Source organism: Labeo rohita, unplaced genomic scaffold, assembly GCF_022985175.1.
Source record: "Labeo rohita strain BAU-BD-2019 unplaced genomic scaffold, IGBB_LRoh.1.0 scaffold_135, whole genome shotgun sequence".
In the NCBI taxonomy this organism is placed as follows: Eukaryota; Metazoa; Chordata; class Actinopteri; order Cypriniformes; family Cyprinidae; genus Labeo; species Labeo rohita.
The window spans coordinates 1-15,335 of NW_026127505.1; the positions used below are offsets into that span (position 1 = coordinate 1).

General features: G+C 33.8%; 2 protein-coding genes across 4 annotated transcripts; one reads left to right on the forward strand and one right to left on the reverse strand.

Annotated features, from left to right (window-relative positions):
- Positions 1-33: 33 nt before the first annotated feature.
- LOC127158120 (integrator complex subunit 10-like) lies at positions 34-1,863 on the reverse strand (the record flags this gene model as incomplete). Its single annotated transcript, XM_051101270.1, has 3 exons — positions 1,606-1,863; positions 230-297; positions 34-137 (listed from the first exon to the last, which is right to left on the reverse strand). Coding segments are annotated over exons 1-3 (301 nt in total), but the record flags the coding sequence as incomplete, so codon positions are not given.
- Positions 1,864-4,704: 2,841 nt separating this feature from the next.
- On the forward strand, positions 4,705-14,434 carry LOC127158124 (uncharacterized). Of its 3 annotated transcripts, none has more exons than XM_051101281.1 (5): positions 4,705-4,858; positions 9,523-9,663; positions 10,710-11,045; positions 11,299-11,409; positions 12,600-14,434. In XM_051101281.1, exons 2-5 carry the CDS (start codon positions 9,618-9,620, stop codon positions 12,755-12,757), a joined length of 651 nt encoding a protein of 216 aa, XP_050957238.1. In that variant the 5' UTR covers positions 4,705-4,858; positions 9,523-9,617; the 3' UTR covers positions 12,758-14,434. The 3 variants fall into 3 exon arrangements, with proteins under 3 accessions (XP_050957238.1, XP_050957237.1, XP_050957239.1); XM_051101280.1 differs by having other exon boundaries at positions 9,526-9,663; XM_051101282.1 differs by lacking the exon at positions 9,523-9,663.
- Positions 14,435-15,335: the final 901 nt, after the last annotated feature.

Below are 15,335 nucleotides of genomic sequence, written 5' to 3' on the forward strand. Positions count from 1 at the left end.
ATATACACATATATATTGATGTAGGCCATGCACCTTTGAGAAACTGAGCGTGTTTGTCCTGGCTGTCATTACGTAACGCCGCAGTGATCACTGCAATTTCACGCCAGACCACTGGCTGCTCAGGGAAATTCACAAATCTGTGCACCAGAAAACACCAAAGAAAAACATTAAACGACAGCCTCATGTACAGCGAACACATCCAGAGTGAACATGTGTGTTGTGGACTCACATGTCGTACAGGAGTCTGCCGGCGGAGGCCGTCCTCTCTGCATTACGCTCGATACTGTACATCTCATACTGTACACATGAACATAACACACGCATCAGACACGAAATTGATGCACATATGCACAGATCTAATGCACACAGACCGTTGCATGCTGCAGACACTCAGATATGCACATGCACAATAATAATTATGCACATTCATCAAAATCAGAAAGAAAATTTTACTGCTTGCAGATGCAAACACAAAGAATTGTCTTTGGTAAATGAAGCTTCCAGTGCACACATACAAATACAGGACACGTTATAATAGAATATTGAACAAAGTGGAAGCTTTTTCCAAAGCAACATACATTGCATTCAAGATAACATTTTATTGGTGACACTTTACAACAAGGTGTCATTTGTTAACATTAGTTAATGTATTAACTAATATAAACGAACAATGAACAATACATTTATTACAGTATTTATTCATCTTTGCTAATGTTGGTTAATAAAAATACAGCCGTTCATTGTTAGTTCACAGTGCATTAGCTAATGCTAACAAACACAACCCGTGATTTTAATAATGCATTAATAAATGTTGAAATTAACATTAAATAAGATTAATGAATGCTGTAGTATTGTTCTTTCTTAGTTCACGTTATAAATAAATAAACAAATAACAAATAATAATAATAATTATAATAATAATAATAACAAAATAAACCATACAAATATGAAAACATTATATGAAGTAACTAAAATAATGAACTAATTTGATTAAATAAAATAAATGTAAAAAAAGACCAAATACTAAAAATATATCAATATACAATTAAACAAACATTGAATAAAATAATATCAAATTTTAAATTAAGCATAAAATATTAAAAAATATAAAAAAAAAACAATTAAATATTTAGAAAAAACAAAATACTGAAAATATGAACAAACAAACAAACATGAAATAAAATAATAAACTTTTAATTAAAAAATAAAAAATAAAAAAATAAAAACAAGTAAATAATAATATAGTAAAATAAAAAATAATTAAACAAAATATTTGTTAAAAGATTTAAATAAATAACATCTAACAGTACAGTAGGAAGCAAATATTTTCAAAATATTATTTAACATACATTTATTTTTTTTTTTATTCAATTATACACTAAAAATATAGTATTTTACATTTTGATCTAATGAAAATGGTGGAATTTAATCAAGAATTTGACACATATAAACATACAGATGTCTTTTGTATTTTGAACGATCATATTTGTGTGTTCGTGTCATCTGAAAGAATGAAGCGCGCTGTACTGGAGCCTGAATGATGTGCAGTGTTTAAATGCATTAGTGTTGTTGTTGTTGTTGTGTGTGATGTTGATGTTTTCTCACCTGTATGTTGAAGTCTGTGGGATACAGTGTGCGCGCGGTGATGAGCCAGGCTTTAGCTGCATACGGGTCCTGCGGCACGAGCTCCCGCGCGCGCTTCACCAGGAACTCACAGTCGCCCTGCGCGGACATTTGCTCCCGTTAACGGGTGTTAAACAGAAATAAAACCCTTCAAATGTTCAAAGGCTAAAGCACAGACTGAAAAACACCGGGACGATCATCGAGTGGTGAACTTCCGGCTGGAAGCTGATGATTTCAAAATAAAAGTCTCTTTTCCACCCCGAGGAAAATCAGACATCAATCTATTTCTGTTTACTGCTCAGTGACATACATACATACATACATACAAAAATAAATAAATAAATAAATAAAATTAAAAATAAAATAATAAGAAAATTAAATCTTAAAAAATAAATGAAATAAAATCAAATTATGAAATACTTATGAAAATATGGTGAATTCAGGTTAAGTTGTCCGTTTAAGCTTGATTGTACTGTGCTCAAAGTGTTTACACTTTCACAATATAACAATGGTTTTTAATTAAAGGGACACTATTTCTCTAAATGATAAAATAGTTGTGCTTGATTGAATATGTGTCCCTGGAGCACAAAACCAGTCTTTAACACGGTCAAAATGATCAACTTTTCTTATTTAATGCCAAAAATCATTAGGATATTAAGTAAAAATTTCCTACCGTAAATATATCAAAACTTAATTTTTGATTAGTAATATGCATTGCTAAGAACTTCATTTGGACAACTTGAATATTTTAATTTGTTTGAAAATTTGACTCTTATGATTGGTTTTGTGATTCAGAGTCACATATATATTCTGATTAATATATTAAAATAATATATTCTGATATTAAGATTTCATCAAATTTAATGTCAAAACAACATGTTCTTTCAGTTGTTTGGAATTTTCCACATGAATTGAGATGTGGATTTACACATGATTTATTTTATGCGTAACCTGCAGGTTATATATTTTTGGGGTTTATTAAATATAATGTTAAATATGTTTGTCTGAACATATGTGTTAATAAAACATGTTTTTAATTAAGATGCAGAATAATTTTTGATAAATAAGGGATGGTCCACTTTACCTGAAAATAAATTTGTCAGTAGTACATGACCTCAAAATATTCACTGGTATACATCTTGCATATGAACTCTTCTCAAACTGAAATATTATAGCTGGACCTTGAAGCTAACAAAAGTAATAACAAAAAGACAAGAAAAAATATATGTATCTAAATGACATTTTTTACAAAAAGTGGTCTGCCTTACCTGAGTTCACCCTACTGAAAACAAGTTATTGATCTGTAAAATTTTCAAATTTCAGCAAATATTATGTTTTAGGTAGAGACATTTAAATGGTGTAATTAAAACAATCAAGCGAAAAACAAGCTGAAAAAAATTACATCCATAAAATTGCTTGTATTATGTAATATTTCACAGTAGTCTGAACAAAATCATTGCATTAGCAAAACGAACATATTGCCAAAGTTTCCATTAAGTTATGAAAGCATTATTTCAAAATGTTCTCTAAACTTTCAAAATTTTGCTTTAAAAATGTTTTTCTAGGTTTTGCCAAATGTTTTTTTTTTTTTCATTTTGATAACATTATGAGAACATTATGTACGTTCTCTGAATGTTCTGAAACAAGTAGAAATTAGCAATATTTAAATACAGTAGGTGAATGTCCAACTTAAAATGTTTCAGAAAAACTGGATAGTTCACCCAAAAACAAAAAAAAAAAAAAATAAGAGAAAGAAAATCCTGTCATTTACTCACCCTCAAGTTGTTCCAAACCTGTATGAATTGAATTTCTTTCTTCTGCTGAACATGAAAGAATATATTTTGATAAATTTTATTAACTAAACAGTTGCTGGTAGCTTTTTTTGTTTGTTTGTTTGTTTGTTTGTTTGTTTTTTTTTTTTTTTTTTTTTTTTTTTTTGTGCCATACTATGAAAGTCAATGGCTACCAGGTGATTAAATGATGACAGACTTTACTCACTATCCCTTTAAAGCCCAAATAACTTTGAACAATGGCTAAATTTAGAATTGCATTCTATTGTTATTTCTGCCTTATAAAAACAATTCAGATTTTGATTCACTGAAGGATTTGCCAGACTATTTCAAATCAGTGAGTTGGTGAATCTTCCAACTATTCATTTTAAAGAACCGTCTCCCACGAGTCATTTGTTTGTGAATCAGACTTTGTAGGCTACGCAGGTCATGCTGTACTGTGGATTTGTTTTTACAGTATGTGAGCCGTGCAGGAAACACTTGGCCACAAATGTGGTATGAGAAATGTATGCAAATCATGCTCAGCAATAAAGTTGAATAATAAATGAATAAATTTGATGGCTTCTCTTTCATGGCATCAACTCACCACTCTTCTCACACTTTCTGCTGCTTACCTCCCGTGTGAAAACCACTGCTGTCACAGTTGTGTTTCAGTGACTGAAAATATCACCTTGAAGGTTGATGTTTACAAGAAGATATGTTTATAATATGTATTAATACCAGTTCCTAGTGTTATATCTAGAACAATTTCAATGTAACCTAACTGCAGTCGAAAAAGAAGGTTTATGCCTGGTGTCAGTTTTATCAGTTTTATTCATATGCTTATTTTTGTACATAACACAGTTTTGGTCTGTTGCTTCATCTGTCTGTTTTTTGAAGTTTTGCACTTTGGGTTCTGTGGCTTTAAACTCAACTTACGTTTTTAATAGATGCTCTGTTTTGTGGTTAGTAATGCTTCATGCTGCTCTGTGCTTCTGCTTTCTACTGTATCAGTGACGAATATAGTTTGTCTTTTTTGTAATGAAAACCTGCAACTGTCCAAATGAATTAACAGATAAGGAAAAGAACGTTTTTTCAGACTAAGAATAATCTCTGAACATAAAAAATGACATTCATGCTTTTTAGATGATAATCTATAGTTCTATGAGTTCTAGAGTCACTTGTTTATTCTGTTGTTAGTCTCCATTGCTGAAAAGAGTAATAGTGTAAACTGCTGACCAACAGTGTGTGTCCTTCCCCTCCTATGAGGAAACTTCCTCTTTCTTTTTTATTTGTTAAAGTCGTGTAATTTCCTGCTGTGTCAGTAGAGCTGCTGCCTGTCAGTGAAGACGCTGCATGAGACTCGATCTGACACTCTTCTGCTGGTTTTGGGCTCTTCTGGAAACTGGACTTTAGAGAAATAAGGCTCATCTTTGGACTGATGCTGCTGCTGCAAACTGCTGCATGTGAGTCGACTTATTTATAAAAAATTTTTTTGTTTAGATCTGATTGTCTTACATGATCAATACATGATCTAAAATGACACATGCATGTGTTTATGTAGAAAAGTCAAAGTGACTTACATATAAACAAGGAACATGACAAGCAATTCATCGCAGGGCAAACTACTTTGTCTGCTTTGGTGCACCATCACTCACACACTTTCACACACTGTCACACCCCCGTCTCCGGCCTGAGCACCATCTCCCTTTTGTCACTGCCTCCGAAGACAGTGAACTGAATGGGGAATGTATGTTGTAAGGGTGGAATACCACCAAGTGTATTCGAATAAATCAATTTTGATAACGACAGAAGCTACTAAACGAAGGCACTGTGGCTTTCCCCTTGCAACAGTGTCTAAACGTTGGACTAAAACAGCTGAACGATGTCCATCACAACGGGGTTGAGTTTCACGTCGCGATCATGAACCCCAAATGTTTCAGTGTTTTGTCCAAATAATCTTTTAGGTCTAGGCATGCCATAAATAAAAGAACCAATTTTAATTACTAAATATAATCCATCATTTAACTGTGCACTTTAATTTTGTCTTTCTTACCTCTTTCTGTTGCTCATGGGCTGCTCTAAAACGATAGGAGATCTCAGCATGATCTTGGATCCATGGCCAATAACACTAACATCATGTAACTGTAATCTTTGGGTAGGACAGCATTTGTAATTACAGTTCATCTGGAATTTTAAAGTTATTACTTAAAGTCAGCCCTAAGAAATATCTATTAAATCAAGATGGAGTCATTGCTTTACTATTCATATTTTGACCTTGGACACTTTGTGCCCTTCTATTCCTTTATTTTGTATTTATTTATCCTGGAACATCTATGTTTATCAGCTTTACAAGAAGCCCTGTCTTTAAAGCAGAGTCTAAAACTTATATTTCACAGCAACTCCTCTTACAGAGGGTGTAGCCGATCACCCATCAGCTTTTCCTGTTTTTCACAGCCATAAAGGCTCTTTCTCCATGTATTGCCCATTGGCAGCTGTCCCAGAAGTGGTCTGTTTCTTCTATAAAATGAACACTCGAGAGAACCGCATTGTAACCTTTGACCACAACTGCATATAAGCAATCTGCGATATGGTCAGTCATCTTGCGCAACTGTCCAAAATTTAAGGAATCTCATCCAGTTAACAAAATATATAGCAGTTCCTTATTTTATTTTAATAAAGCAAATTCTTCTTTTCAGGAAAAGAGCAGGCAATTCCATCTTGGCATATTGCAGAGAGCAGTAACCTACACTAAACTGCTGGGTTAAAGGAGTCATTGGATGCAAACTTCACTTTTTCATGTTGTTTGAACATTAATGTGTGTTGGCAGTGTATGCAGTGTTGGGCAGTAACGAAGTAGTTGTACTTCGTTACTCTACTTAAGTACATTTTTCAAGTATCTGTACTTTACTGGAGTAGTTTTATTTTGAGTAACTTTCACTTTTACTTCACTACATTCCAAAGCGTAAGATCGTACTTGTAGCATGTAGTCCTACGTGACGTCTGTTTTTATATTGTTCAGCAACAGTATAAATTTTTATATTGTTTAGATCAGCTGGAGTAGACAGATATGAATGTTTATTCTTAACCATACTGAAAATAAGTAAATATTGTTAGCTGATGCTAACTGTCTAGCTGCTTGCTGGTGCTAAGTTGAGATAATTTTTAGATATAAAGTCCACATTTTTATTCAACCACCTAGATAGATTACATCCGAGGGAAAAAGAAAGGATGTCATGCTCACATCATGGTAACTACAGTAATTATCAAAGTGGAAAGTGATGCCCTCTGGGGTCATTTGGCCAGGAGTGTTTTTACCAGACAATATTTGAAAGGAAAAAATCATTATGAAAATATAATTATATTTTCCTTAAAATGTTCTTGCTAACTTCAGGCCTTATTCTCATGTCATATATAACTGTGACGTTATGCAAAACATGCTTTGCAGTGGTTTTTAATCAGTCTGTAAAAATAATATCCCCTTTTTCAAATCGAGCCGTTCTCAGATGCCTGTCGTTGTGGCGTCACACCAACAGAGGACACACCCACCATAGTTGACTGACATGAGCGTCTTACGTAGACCAGCTGTAACAGTCCAGTAACTTTCCTTGTTTCAGTGCCGAAGCAGGGATGTAAATTAGACAAGAATATCTCAGATTGAGTGATTGAGGTGTTGTGTTGCTGGATGTAATAATGAACATAGTGGTCGTCATTTACTCCCGACATCTGAGCCGCTGAAGATGCAGTGGATTACATTTGTTTGTGAAGGGAATGCACCTCCCGATCTACATATATCTGTCTATGTTTGCGTGAATCATTCGTGATCCAGCTTCACTTACAGCAGAAGTGAGTATAAGCGTTTATGAATCTTTGCGATCGCCTTTCCTAATAATGTGGTAGTTGGGAAGTTTAGAGGCTAAACGCGGCTAAAGTAAACAGGCTCGTCACTCCACAGAGAGAAGAGAGGGGTGGGGCGAGCAGAGCTCATTTGCATTTAAAGGAACAACTCCTTTTTGCACAGCTCATTTTGACAAGGTAAAAAGGGTGTTGTTTTATAAAACCATTGAGAATTTTTAATCAAAGTATATTAGAGACTTTTCATTAAGACCCTTAAGAATCATATCAACTTGTGGAAAATGGGCATCCGATGACCCCTTTAAATGCAACCCAGTGCTGAGTAAAATATGGACAAACTACAAAATATGGTTGTTTTGACCCAGCGTTAAGCATTTAACCCAACCACTGGGTCAAAACATCCCAGTCGATGGGTATGTCCATATTTTACCCAGCAGTTTTTAGAGTGTATTCTGACTGATCTGAGCATATCATACTTCTATAATCTTTATGAATTCATCAGCGCGATGCATTGGAGTATAACTATAGACTGAAATCTTGTAAATAATCTACCAAATGTGACAACCAAAGTCTAGAAAAATGTTTTCCGTTTTTGCCCCTTGTTATTATTAGCTGAATACGGCTGTGTAAGGTAGTCACTCAATCTTGTTCTTATTGATCACAATGCACAAGTTATTTTTGTTAACACAAACTAAAATCTCAATCTCCGCAGTTAATCACATTTTAAGCTGTCCCCCAGGGATAACGGACACAGACTCCATTCTTCTAAAGATAACAAAATGTAATACGAGCTATACCTTTGAAGACCTGTATTTAACATTATATTGTTTATTAATTTATCAATACAGTTCTGTTGTGGCTCACACTTTGGCTTTGTTGGTGACTGACAATGCTTTTTAAAATAGCAGCACGCTTGATCTAACACGTCGGCAAAGACAAAACAAAGCAAGAGTAGATTCATTTCAAAATTCACTAAATCCAAGTCAACTGAGAATGGCAAATAGCCATTAGTAGTGAATCTGAACTAAACAATTGTTGAAATACTACTCTGCTGTTTCATCCATCCTGTCCCGATCAAGTGACATAGACAATTAGAAGAATTGCGACTCAGCAATTTTAATTTGTTTTAGTGCCTTGCAAGGATTTCACAATACCAACTTTCAAGTCATTTAAAAAATAATTTAATCTTGGAAGGACTGAGAATATGTCGGTGTGAGAACAGGTAACTAAAGATAACTTTTCACGAAGCATCCATTCTCTTTTAGTTTATGAATGGGTAATGAAAAATGTATCTTTTGCAAAACATCCATTCTCCTTCCCACATATAAATCGTGAGGATAACCTGGAGATTAACAGTCGGTCACAAAATGATGCTGTTCTTCCCCCATATCTTACACAAGACAAGCATAACCCACTCTTCCAAATATGGCACAGTGTAAATTCACAGCACAAAAATATAATCAATTTCTTAACAGATAGCTAGAATATTTAATTAAAGACTATTTCTCATCTGTCTGTAAAAATTCCTGGAAAGACGAGCCCCCATTTGTTAATAAATATCCTAGCTCTTTATCTTTCGATGCCGTCCGACTATTCTCAGTGCTTGTATGGGCCCATGGAAAGAATTATGAACATGAAGCCAATTGTATGTTCACAAACTTCTTTCAAGTTTACTGTCTCCCACATTAGATTATATAGATCCATTGTCAGGGGTTGGTGTTACATATGTGCATCATACAAAACAAAGACATTATTGTGCATATAATGAAATATCAGATATAGATCTGGGTGTACAAAAACCTATTCCTAAATTCATCCTGTTATTCAAACTAACTATATGTAAAACGGATAAAAACAAAGGGGTACAGTAAATAGGAGGGAGAGAGAACACAAACAGGAAAACTCACAGTAATATTTGTCAGAGAGTGTGATATCATTTAACACGAATATAGTTTGTCTTTTTTGAAATTAAAACCTGCAGCCATCCAAATTATTTATCAGATAAAGAAAAGAAAGTTTATTCAGACTAAGAATAATCTCTGAACATAAAAATGAAATGAAATGAAATGAAATATAAATGCCATTCATGCTTTTTAGATGATAAACTATAGTTCCATGAAGTCTAGAGTCACTTGTTTATTCTGTTGTTAGTCTCCATTGCTGAAAAGAGTAATAGTGTAAACTGCTGACCAACAGTGTGTGTCCTTCCCCTCCTATGAGGAAACGTCCTCTTTCTTCTTTCTTTGTTAAAACATGTCATTTCCTGCTGTGTCAGTAGAGCTGCTGCCTGTCAGTGAAGACGCTGCATGAGACTCGATCTGACACTCTTCTGCTGGTTTTGGGCTCTTCAGGAAACTGGACTTTAGAGAAATGATGCTCATCTTTGGACTGATGCTGCTGCTGCAAACTGCTGCATGTGAGTCGACTTATTTCTAAAAATACCTTTTTTGTTTAGATCTGATTGTCTTACATGATCAATACATGATCTAAAATTATACATGTGTTTATTTAGAAAAGTCAAAGTGACATATATAACTGAGGAACATAACAAGCAATTCATTGCAGAGCAAACCATAATTATTAGATTTTTTTTTTTTTTTTTTTTTGGTAGTTTTAGTATTACGTGTTATGGTTTAAGGTTGTGGATTGGTGAAGTGTTGTGGAAGAGGTACAGTAAATGCAAATTATTACTTTTAAAAGCTTTGATGATGTAAACCAAGATTGAAATGTGGTGGAAACGTTCAAGAAGTGTTTAGAAAAATGTACACAAATTACATGTATGATGTGTGTACACTGACTATTGGACATTTAGTAGACAAATGAATTAATAATATAAATGAGACGGTAAAAATTGTCATTAAAGAGAGTTGGGAAAAGCTAAAAATAGCCCGAGTTGAAAAAAAAAAACTTTCTGTGATCTGGTAGTCAAGCCATATTTATTTTTACAGCACTTTATACAATACAGATTGTGTCAAAGCAATTTAAGTAATAAACAGGAAAAACAGAAACAATGATGCAAACTTTAATGAACATGAAATAAATTCAAATTCGACTGTAAAGTGACTTTAAAAATCAATAATGTCATTTTTTAGATCAGTTCAACAGTGCTGATATTGCATCATCAGTGTATTTAAAGGTAATCTTTTCTTTTGTAATTTAAACAATATTTATATTACCAAATAGCACAGAATAGTGCAGAAGTATGCAAATTCGGATGTACCTAGCATTTTCTGTCTCATAATATTTTTTAATATTAACATATGAGTGAAAGTGTGTAAAAGATTGATCATCTGTGTTTAACTGAGGTTCATGAGTGTAATTCAGATGTTTCAGTGCGAGCAGAGCCTGTTTTTCTGATTTTAATTTATGTTAAAAGGGTTACTACAGTGCTCATTTCTTTACATTTTTTTTTTTAGTGTTTTTAAGTTAATGTTGGTATTGTGTGTTTGTTTTGTTCTTCAGGTGTGGAGAGAAACTGCAGGTTTAATCAGTCTGATCCATGTAACACAGCTCTGGGAGACAAACTCAATCTGCTGATGGTGCAGGACGCTGGAAAATATAATCTGACAATAAAAAAGATAATAAACAACAAAGAACAAGATCCAGTTTGTAGAATAAAGAAAAACATTATAAAGCAGAAAGAATGTGATCTTTATAATAACAGACCTGAAGTGACAGTCAATAATGGGACTCTGATAATAAACTATGTGATCAGAGCAGATGCAGGGAATTACACATTAAAACTCGTTAGCTCAGACGGCATAGAATCATCTAAATATCTTCAAGTGAATGTTGAAGGTACAGAGACTCTCTCATCAGACTCAATAACATGTTCTCAAAGATCTCACGCAAAAATGATAAAATCAAATAAAGATCATAAGCATCATAATGAATGACTAAAAGACAACAAAGAAACTCTTTCATCAGAATTTTTATATTTAAATATATTTATATATATATATATATATATTTATATTGTCACGTTTAAAATAATTGTTGAGGGGCCATACTTATATTTAATTTTTAATAACAATGCCTTCTGTTTTTTCAGCTCCCTCAGTCACTCTGATCATTCTGGGATGTTTTGCTGTAATTCTTATTGTTCTGGCCGCCATTGCATACTACATTTATAAGAAGAAGAATCGGCTCAAACCTACACCAAGTCAGTATTTCTGTCCTAAAATGTAGCATTGCAGCACTGCTGCTAAATTACCTTTATCACTTTGCTTGCTTATATTTGTCCTTATTTGTAACTCAGTTTAGATTAAAGCATCCGATAAATGAATATATATAAATATAATGTTAATTAATCTGTGGTTCATACACAAACTGTGGCTGTTTCCCAGGAAATAATTTGCCCAAAACCTATTTGGGCAAATTATTGTTTGGGTGAGTTATTTATTCAGCATCATGTTGCTCCAAATCCGTATGTTGAGTTTTTTTTATGAAGTAAATAATGACAGAATTTACATTTATGCATAAAATGTCTTAATTTCTGTAAAATAAAATTTCTGTAAAATCTAAAAAAAAAAAAAAAAATTAATTTTCTAAATTCAGTTCCTAATTTTCTCATAGTTTAACCCCTTAGCGTTCCTGGCAAACTTAACTCAATGCAAAAGGGGTTAACAGAAATATTTCTTGCCAGGATTTAGACTGTCAGTGAACCAAATCAGAGATACCAATGCTCTGCTATAGAAAAAACCAGCAATGAGTTCTATCAAAACAAAAATAATTAAAATAGTTAAAACTGTATAAGAATATGACACATTTGTGAGGTTATGGGGTTATGGTCCTTATAAGCACCCAAACCTAACTGACTACGGAAGCAAGTCACAGTCTGACTTGTTAAATTAGGTCTGAAGTATAGATGCATGAGACAGTAGTGTGAAAGAAAAACTGATAAGAAATCATCTGTGGTTTTACTGAAAACATCCTGCCCTGGGTAAAGCTGAAAATGTATCGACAGCAAGTCTAGAAAGGAAGCTGAAGGGTTTTTCTTCTTTGCTGTGGTAACACAGTGTGTCATCATGACATTCCTGGCATTGAGTCACGAAATTCAAAATATGTAAGTCACGATGAGTACTGATGTTTTCGTGAGAGTCAAAATATGCAAGTACAATAAAGCATATAAATACATTAATAATGCATATAAAATAAACAGTAAATGAAACATGCATAGAAATGAATATAGTAATAAAATATAGTATAACTAAATAAAAGAGTATAAATTAATATGTATATGTCACCACAGATTCTCACCTTCAACACGTCAATTTACTGTCAACATTAATGCAACAGAAATCATCTTGTTTATAATCTCATCTCTTCATTGTGCTTGTTCTCTTTCTGCAGATGTGGAAAGTGCCACGACGGACCCTCATACAAACAAGAATGTGAAGAAGGAACAAGATCTTCATTATGGAGAGGTGACGTTCGCCAACAGAAATGTTCAACAGCGGCCGAGTAAAACACAAGAGGACTGTGTGTACGCTCAGGTGCAGGCGCATTAGAGTGAAAACCACCACAAAACCACCTGCGATAAATGGACTGTAGTATGAGGTCACACTTCTGTGGTAACACAAAAATACAGCGTCTGATCCAGAACAGAAAGACTATACTTGTAATAAGGAGTTGAATTTACAGTTATTTGGAGTATACACGAGACTAGATAATGATCCGAGATATCATCGCTTTGCTGCAGAATTTCAACGCCATTAAAGGTGAAGTCCACTTCCAAAACAAAGATTCACATATAATGTACTCACCCCCTTGTCATCTAAGATGTTCATGTCTTTCTTTCTTCAATCATAAAGAAATTATGTTATTTGAGGAAAACATTTCAGGATTTTTCTCCATATAATGGACTGATATGGTGCCCCGATTTTGAACTTCCAAAATACAGTTTAAATGCAGCTTCAAACGATCCCAAATGCAGTTGTAAACGAACCCAGTTGAGGAAGAAGGGTCTTTTCATAAAAATAATACAATTTACATACTTTTTTGATATCAAATGCTCGTCTTGTCTTACTCTGCCTGGACTGTTTTTGTTCCGGTTCATGACAGTTAGTGTATGTCGAAAAACTCCCATCTCATGTTCTCCCTCAACTTCAAAATCATCCTATATCGCTGTTTTACCTTTTTTGTTTTGATCTTCTTTGCATGTTCACTTTGCAAAGACTGTGTCGGTACTTCTGCAGCGATGTAGGATGATTTTGAAATGATTTTTGAAGTTGAGGGAGAAAATACGATTGGAGTTTTTCGACATACCCTAACTGTCTTGAGTCAGAATACACAGAGTGTTTGAGATGAAAAAGTATTTTTATTTTTATGAAAATAACCATTTGTTTTGCTAGATAAGACCCGGCTGGGATCATTTGAAGCCGCATTTAAACTGCATTTTGGAAGTTCAAGATCGGGGCACCATATCAGTTGGGTGTAGACTCGTTTAAGATAATGTAATCATCTGGTTTTAGCCAGGTTTCTGTCAAACAGAGCACATCTAGTTTATGATCAATGATCATATCATTTACAAAAAGCGCTTTTGTAGAGAGGGACCTGATATTCAATAAGCCAAGATTTATCACTTGTTTCTTTTTATTATGTACATTTTTTATTTGTTAAATGTTAATTAGATTGTTACTCTTACATTGGTTTGGACGTCTTTTGTATTGTCTAGCTCGGGTAACAGACACAGTCTCTATAGCATGATATCTAGGTGAAAGGGTCTCTGTGTGCTGAGAAATAACTGATTTTGGTGACGTGAGGCGGCAGACGGTCGGATTAGCCAGTCTGTCTGCTTCCTGACCTGGGCCCCAGTTAGTCAAGTACAAACTCTAAGACTATATGCCATATTACTATAGAGAAGAGCAGCACCACCTCTGGAGGGATGAAGACCATCTCTTTTGTTCTCTATTAAATGTCTTTCTGTGAAATACTATGCAATACTATGCTGGCTTCTGGTCTCATCCGCGTCCAGCTATTTATGGCTGTACAAAACAGCTGGTTTGCTGCTTGATATTGCAAATTGTGTCTTACCATATTATTTTAATGTATTGTCCTAATTATGAGCACACTGGTTTGTAGTGCAAACTGTTGTACCATTTACTGCATGTTGTTATCTTGTTATTTCCCTACAGCGGATGTCTCACCCATAGGCTTACATAAATGTGAACATTTGAAAAATAAGGTGGATACTTGTTTGTAGCTTGTTTGTATACTTGTAATTTGTGATAATTTTGCACTGATAAGGGACAACAAAAACTACAAAAAACATATTTTATTAGATAAACAGTTTATACATAGAAAAAAACTTACATTTTTGATTCATCAAAATATCCAACATTAGCAGCTATTACAGCTCTGCATAATCTGGGCCTAAATTCACTGTATTCTAAACTTAATTGGCAATCAATTGTTGAAGCTATTAAGGTGTGCTGACCCAAAAATCTTTCAAAAACCTGGGCCAAGTTTAAACCAGTAACCAGGCATCACAGCTGGCAAAGGGGCATGTCTGACTTTGACGTGTATGTATTGCCATTAATCAAATTTGCACCAAAAAAATATTTATTTATTTATAAATAAAGGATTTATGCTAATATCGTCCAAAACCACACTTTGCCAAGGAGTGTTTCCAAACGTCTGGAGGGTGTATATATATATATATATATATATATGAAGAGTTCAGATGCAAAAGCAGCTATAAGCTATCTCGGTCAAACATGAGCTACTGATACTGAGTGAATGCTCTCAACACATATTACACGTCCATCAAATACTTTTACTTCAAACTCGCTAAATTCCAGCCTCAGCCCAATCAGAAGTACTGGTACTTACATAGAAACCTATACAAAGTAGCCAGAAAGAAATGCTAATTGTAAAGAAATACGTCAGATGGATTTAAAGGCTTTTGCATCTGAACTACTTGCAACTACAGAAAATTATGTAGTTGTGTTTAAGTGATCTGTTGGTTTGTTTAGACTTGTACACCATTAATGCTGTGACATAATGAAATAGTAATTATTTAAATATAACACTGAACAAGAAACCAATACAAGTCAGCTGAAAGGAAAGTAAAAGTTACAAATTCAA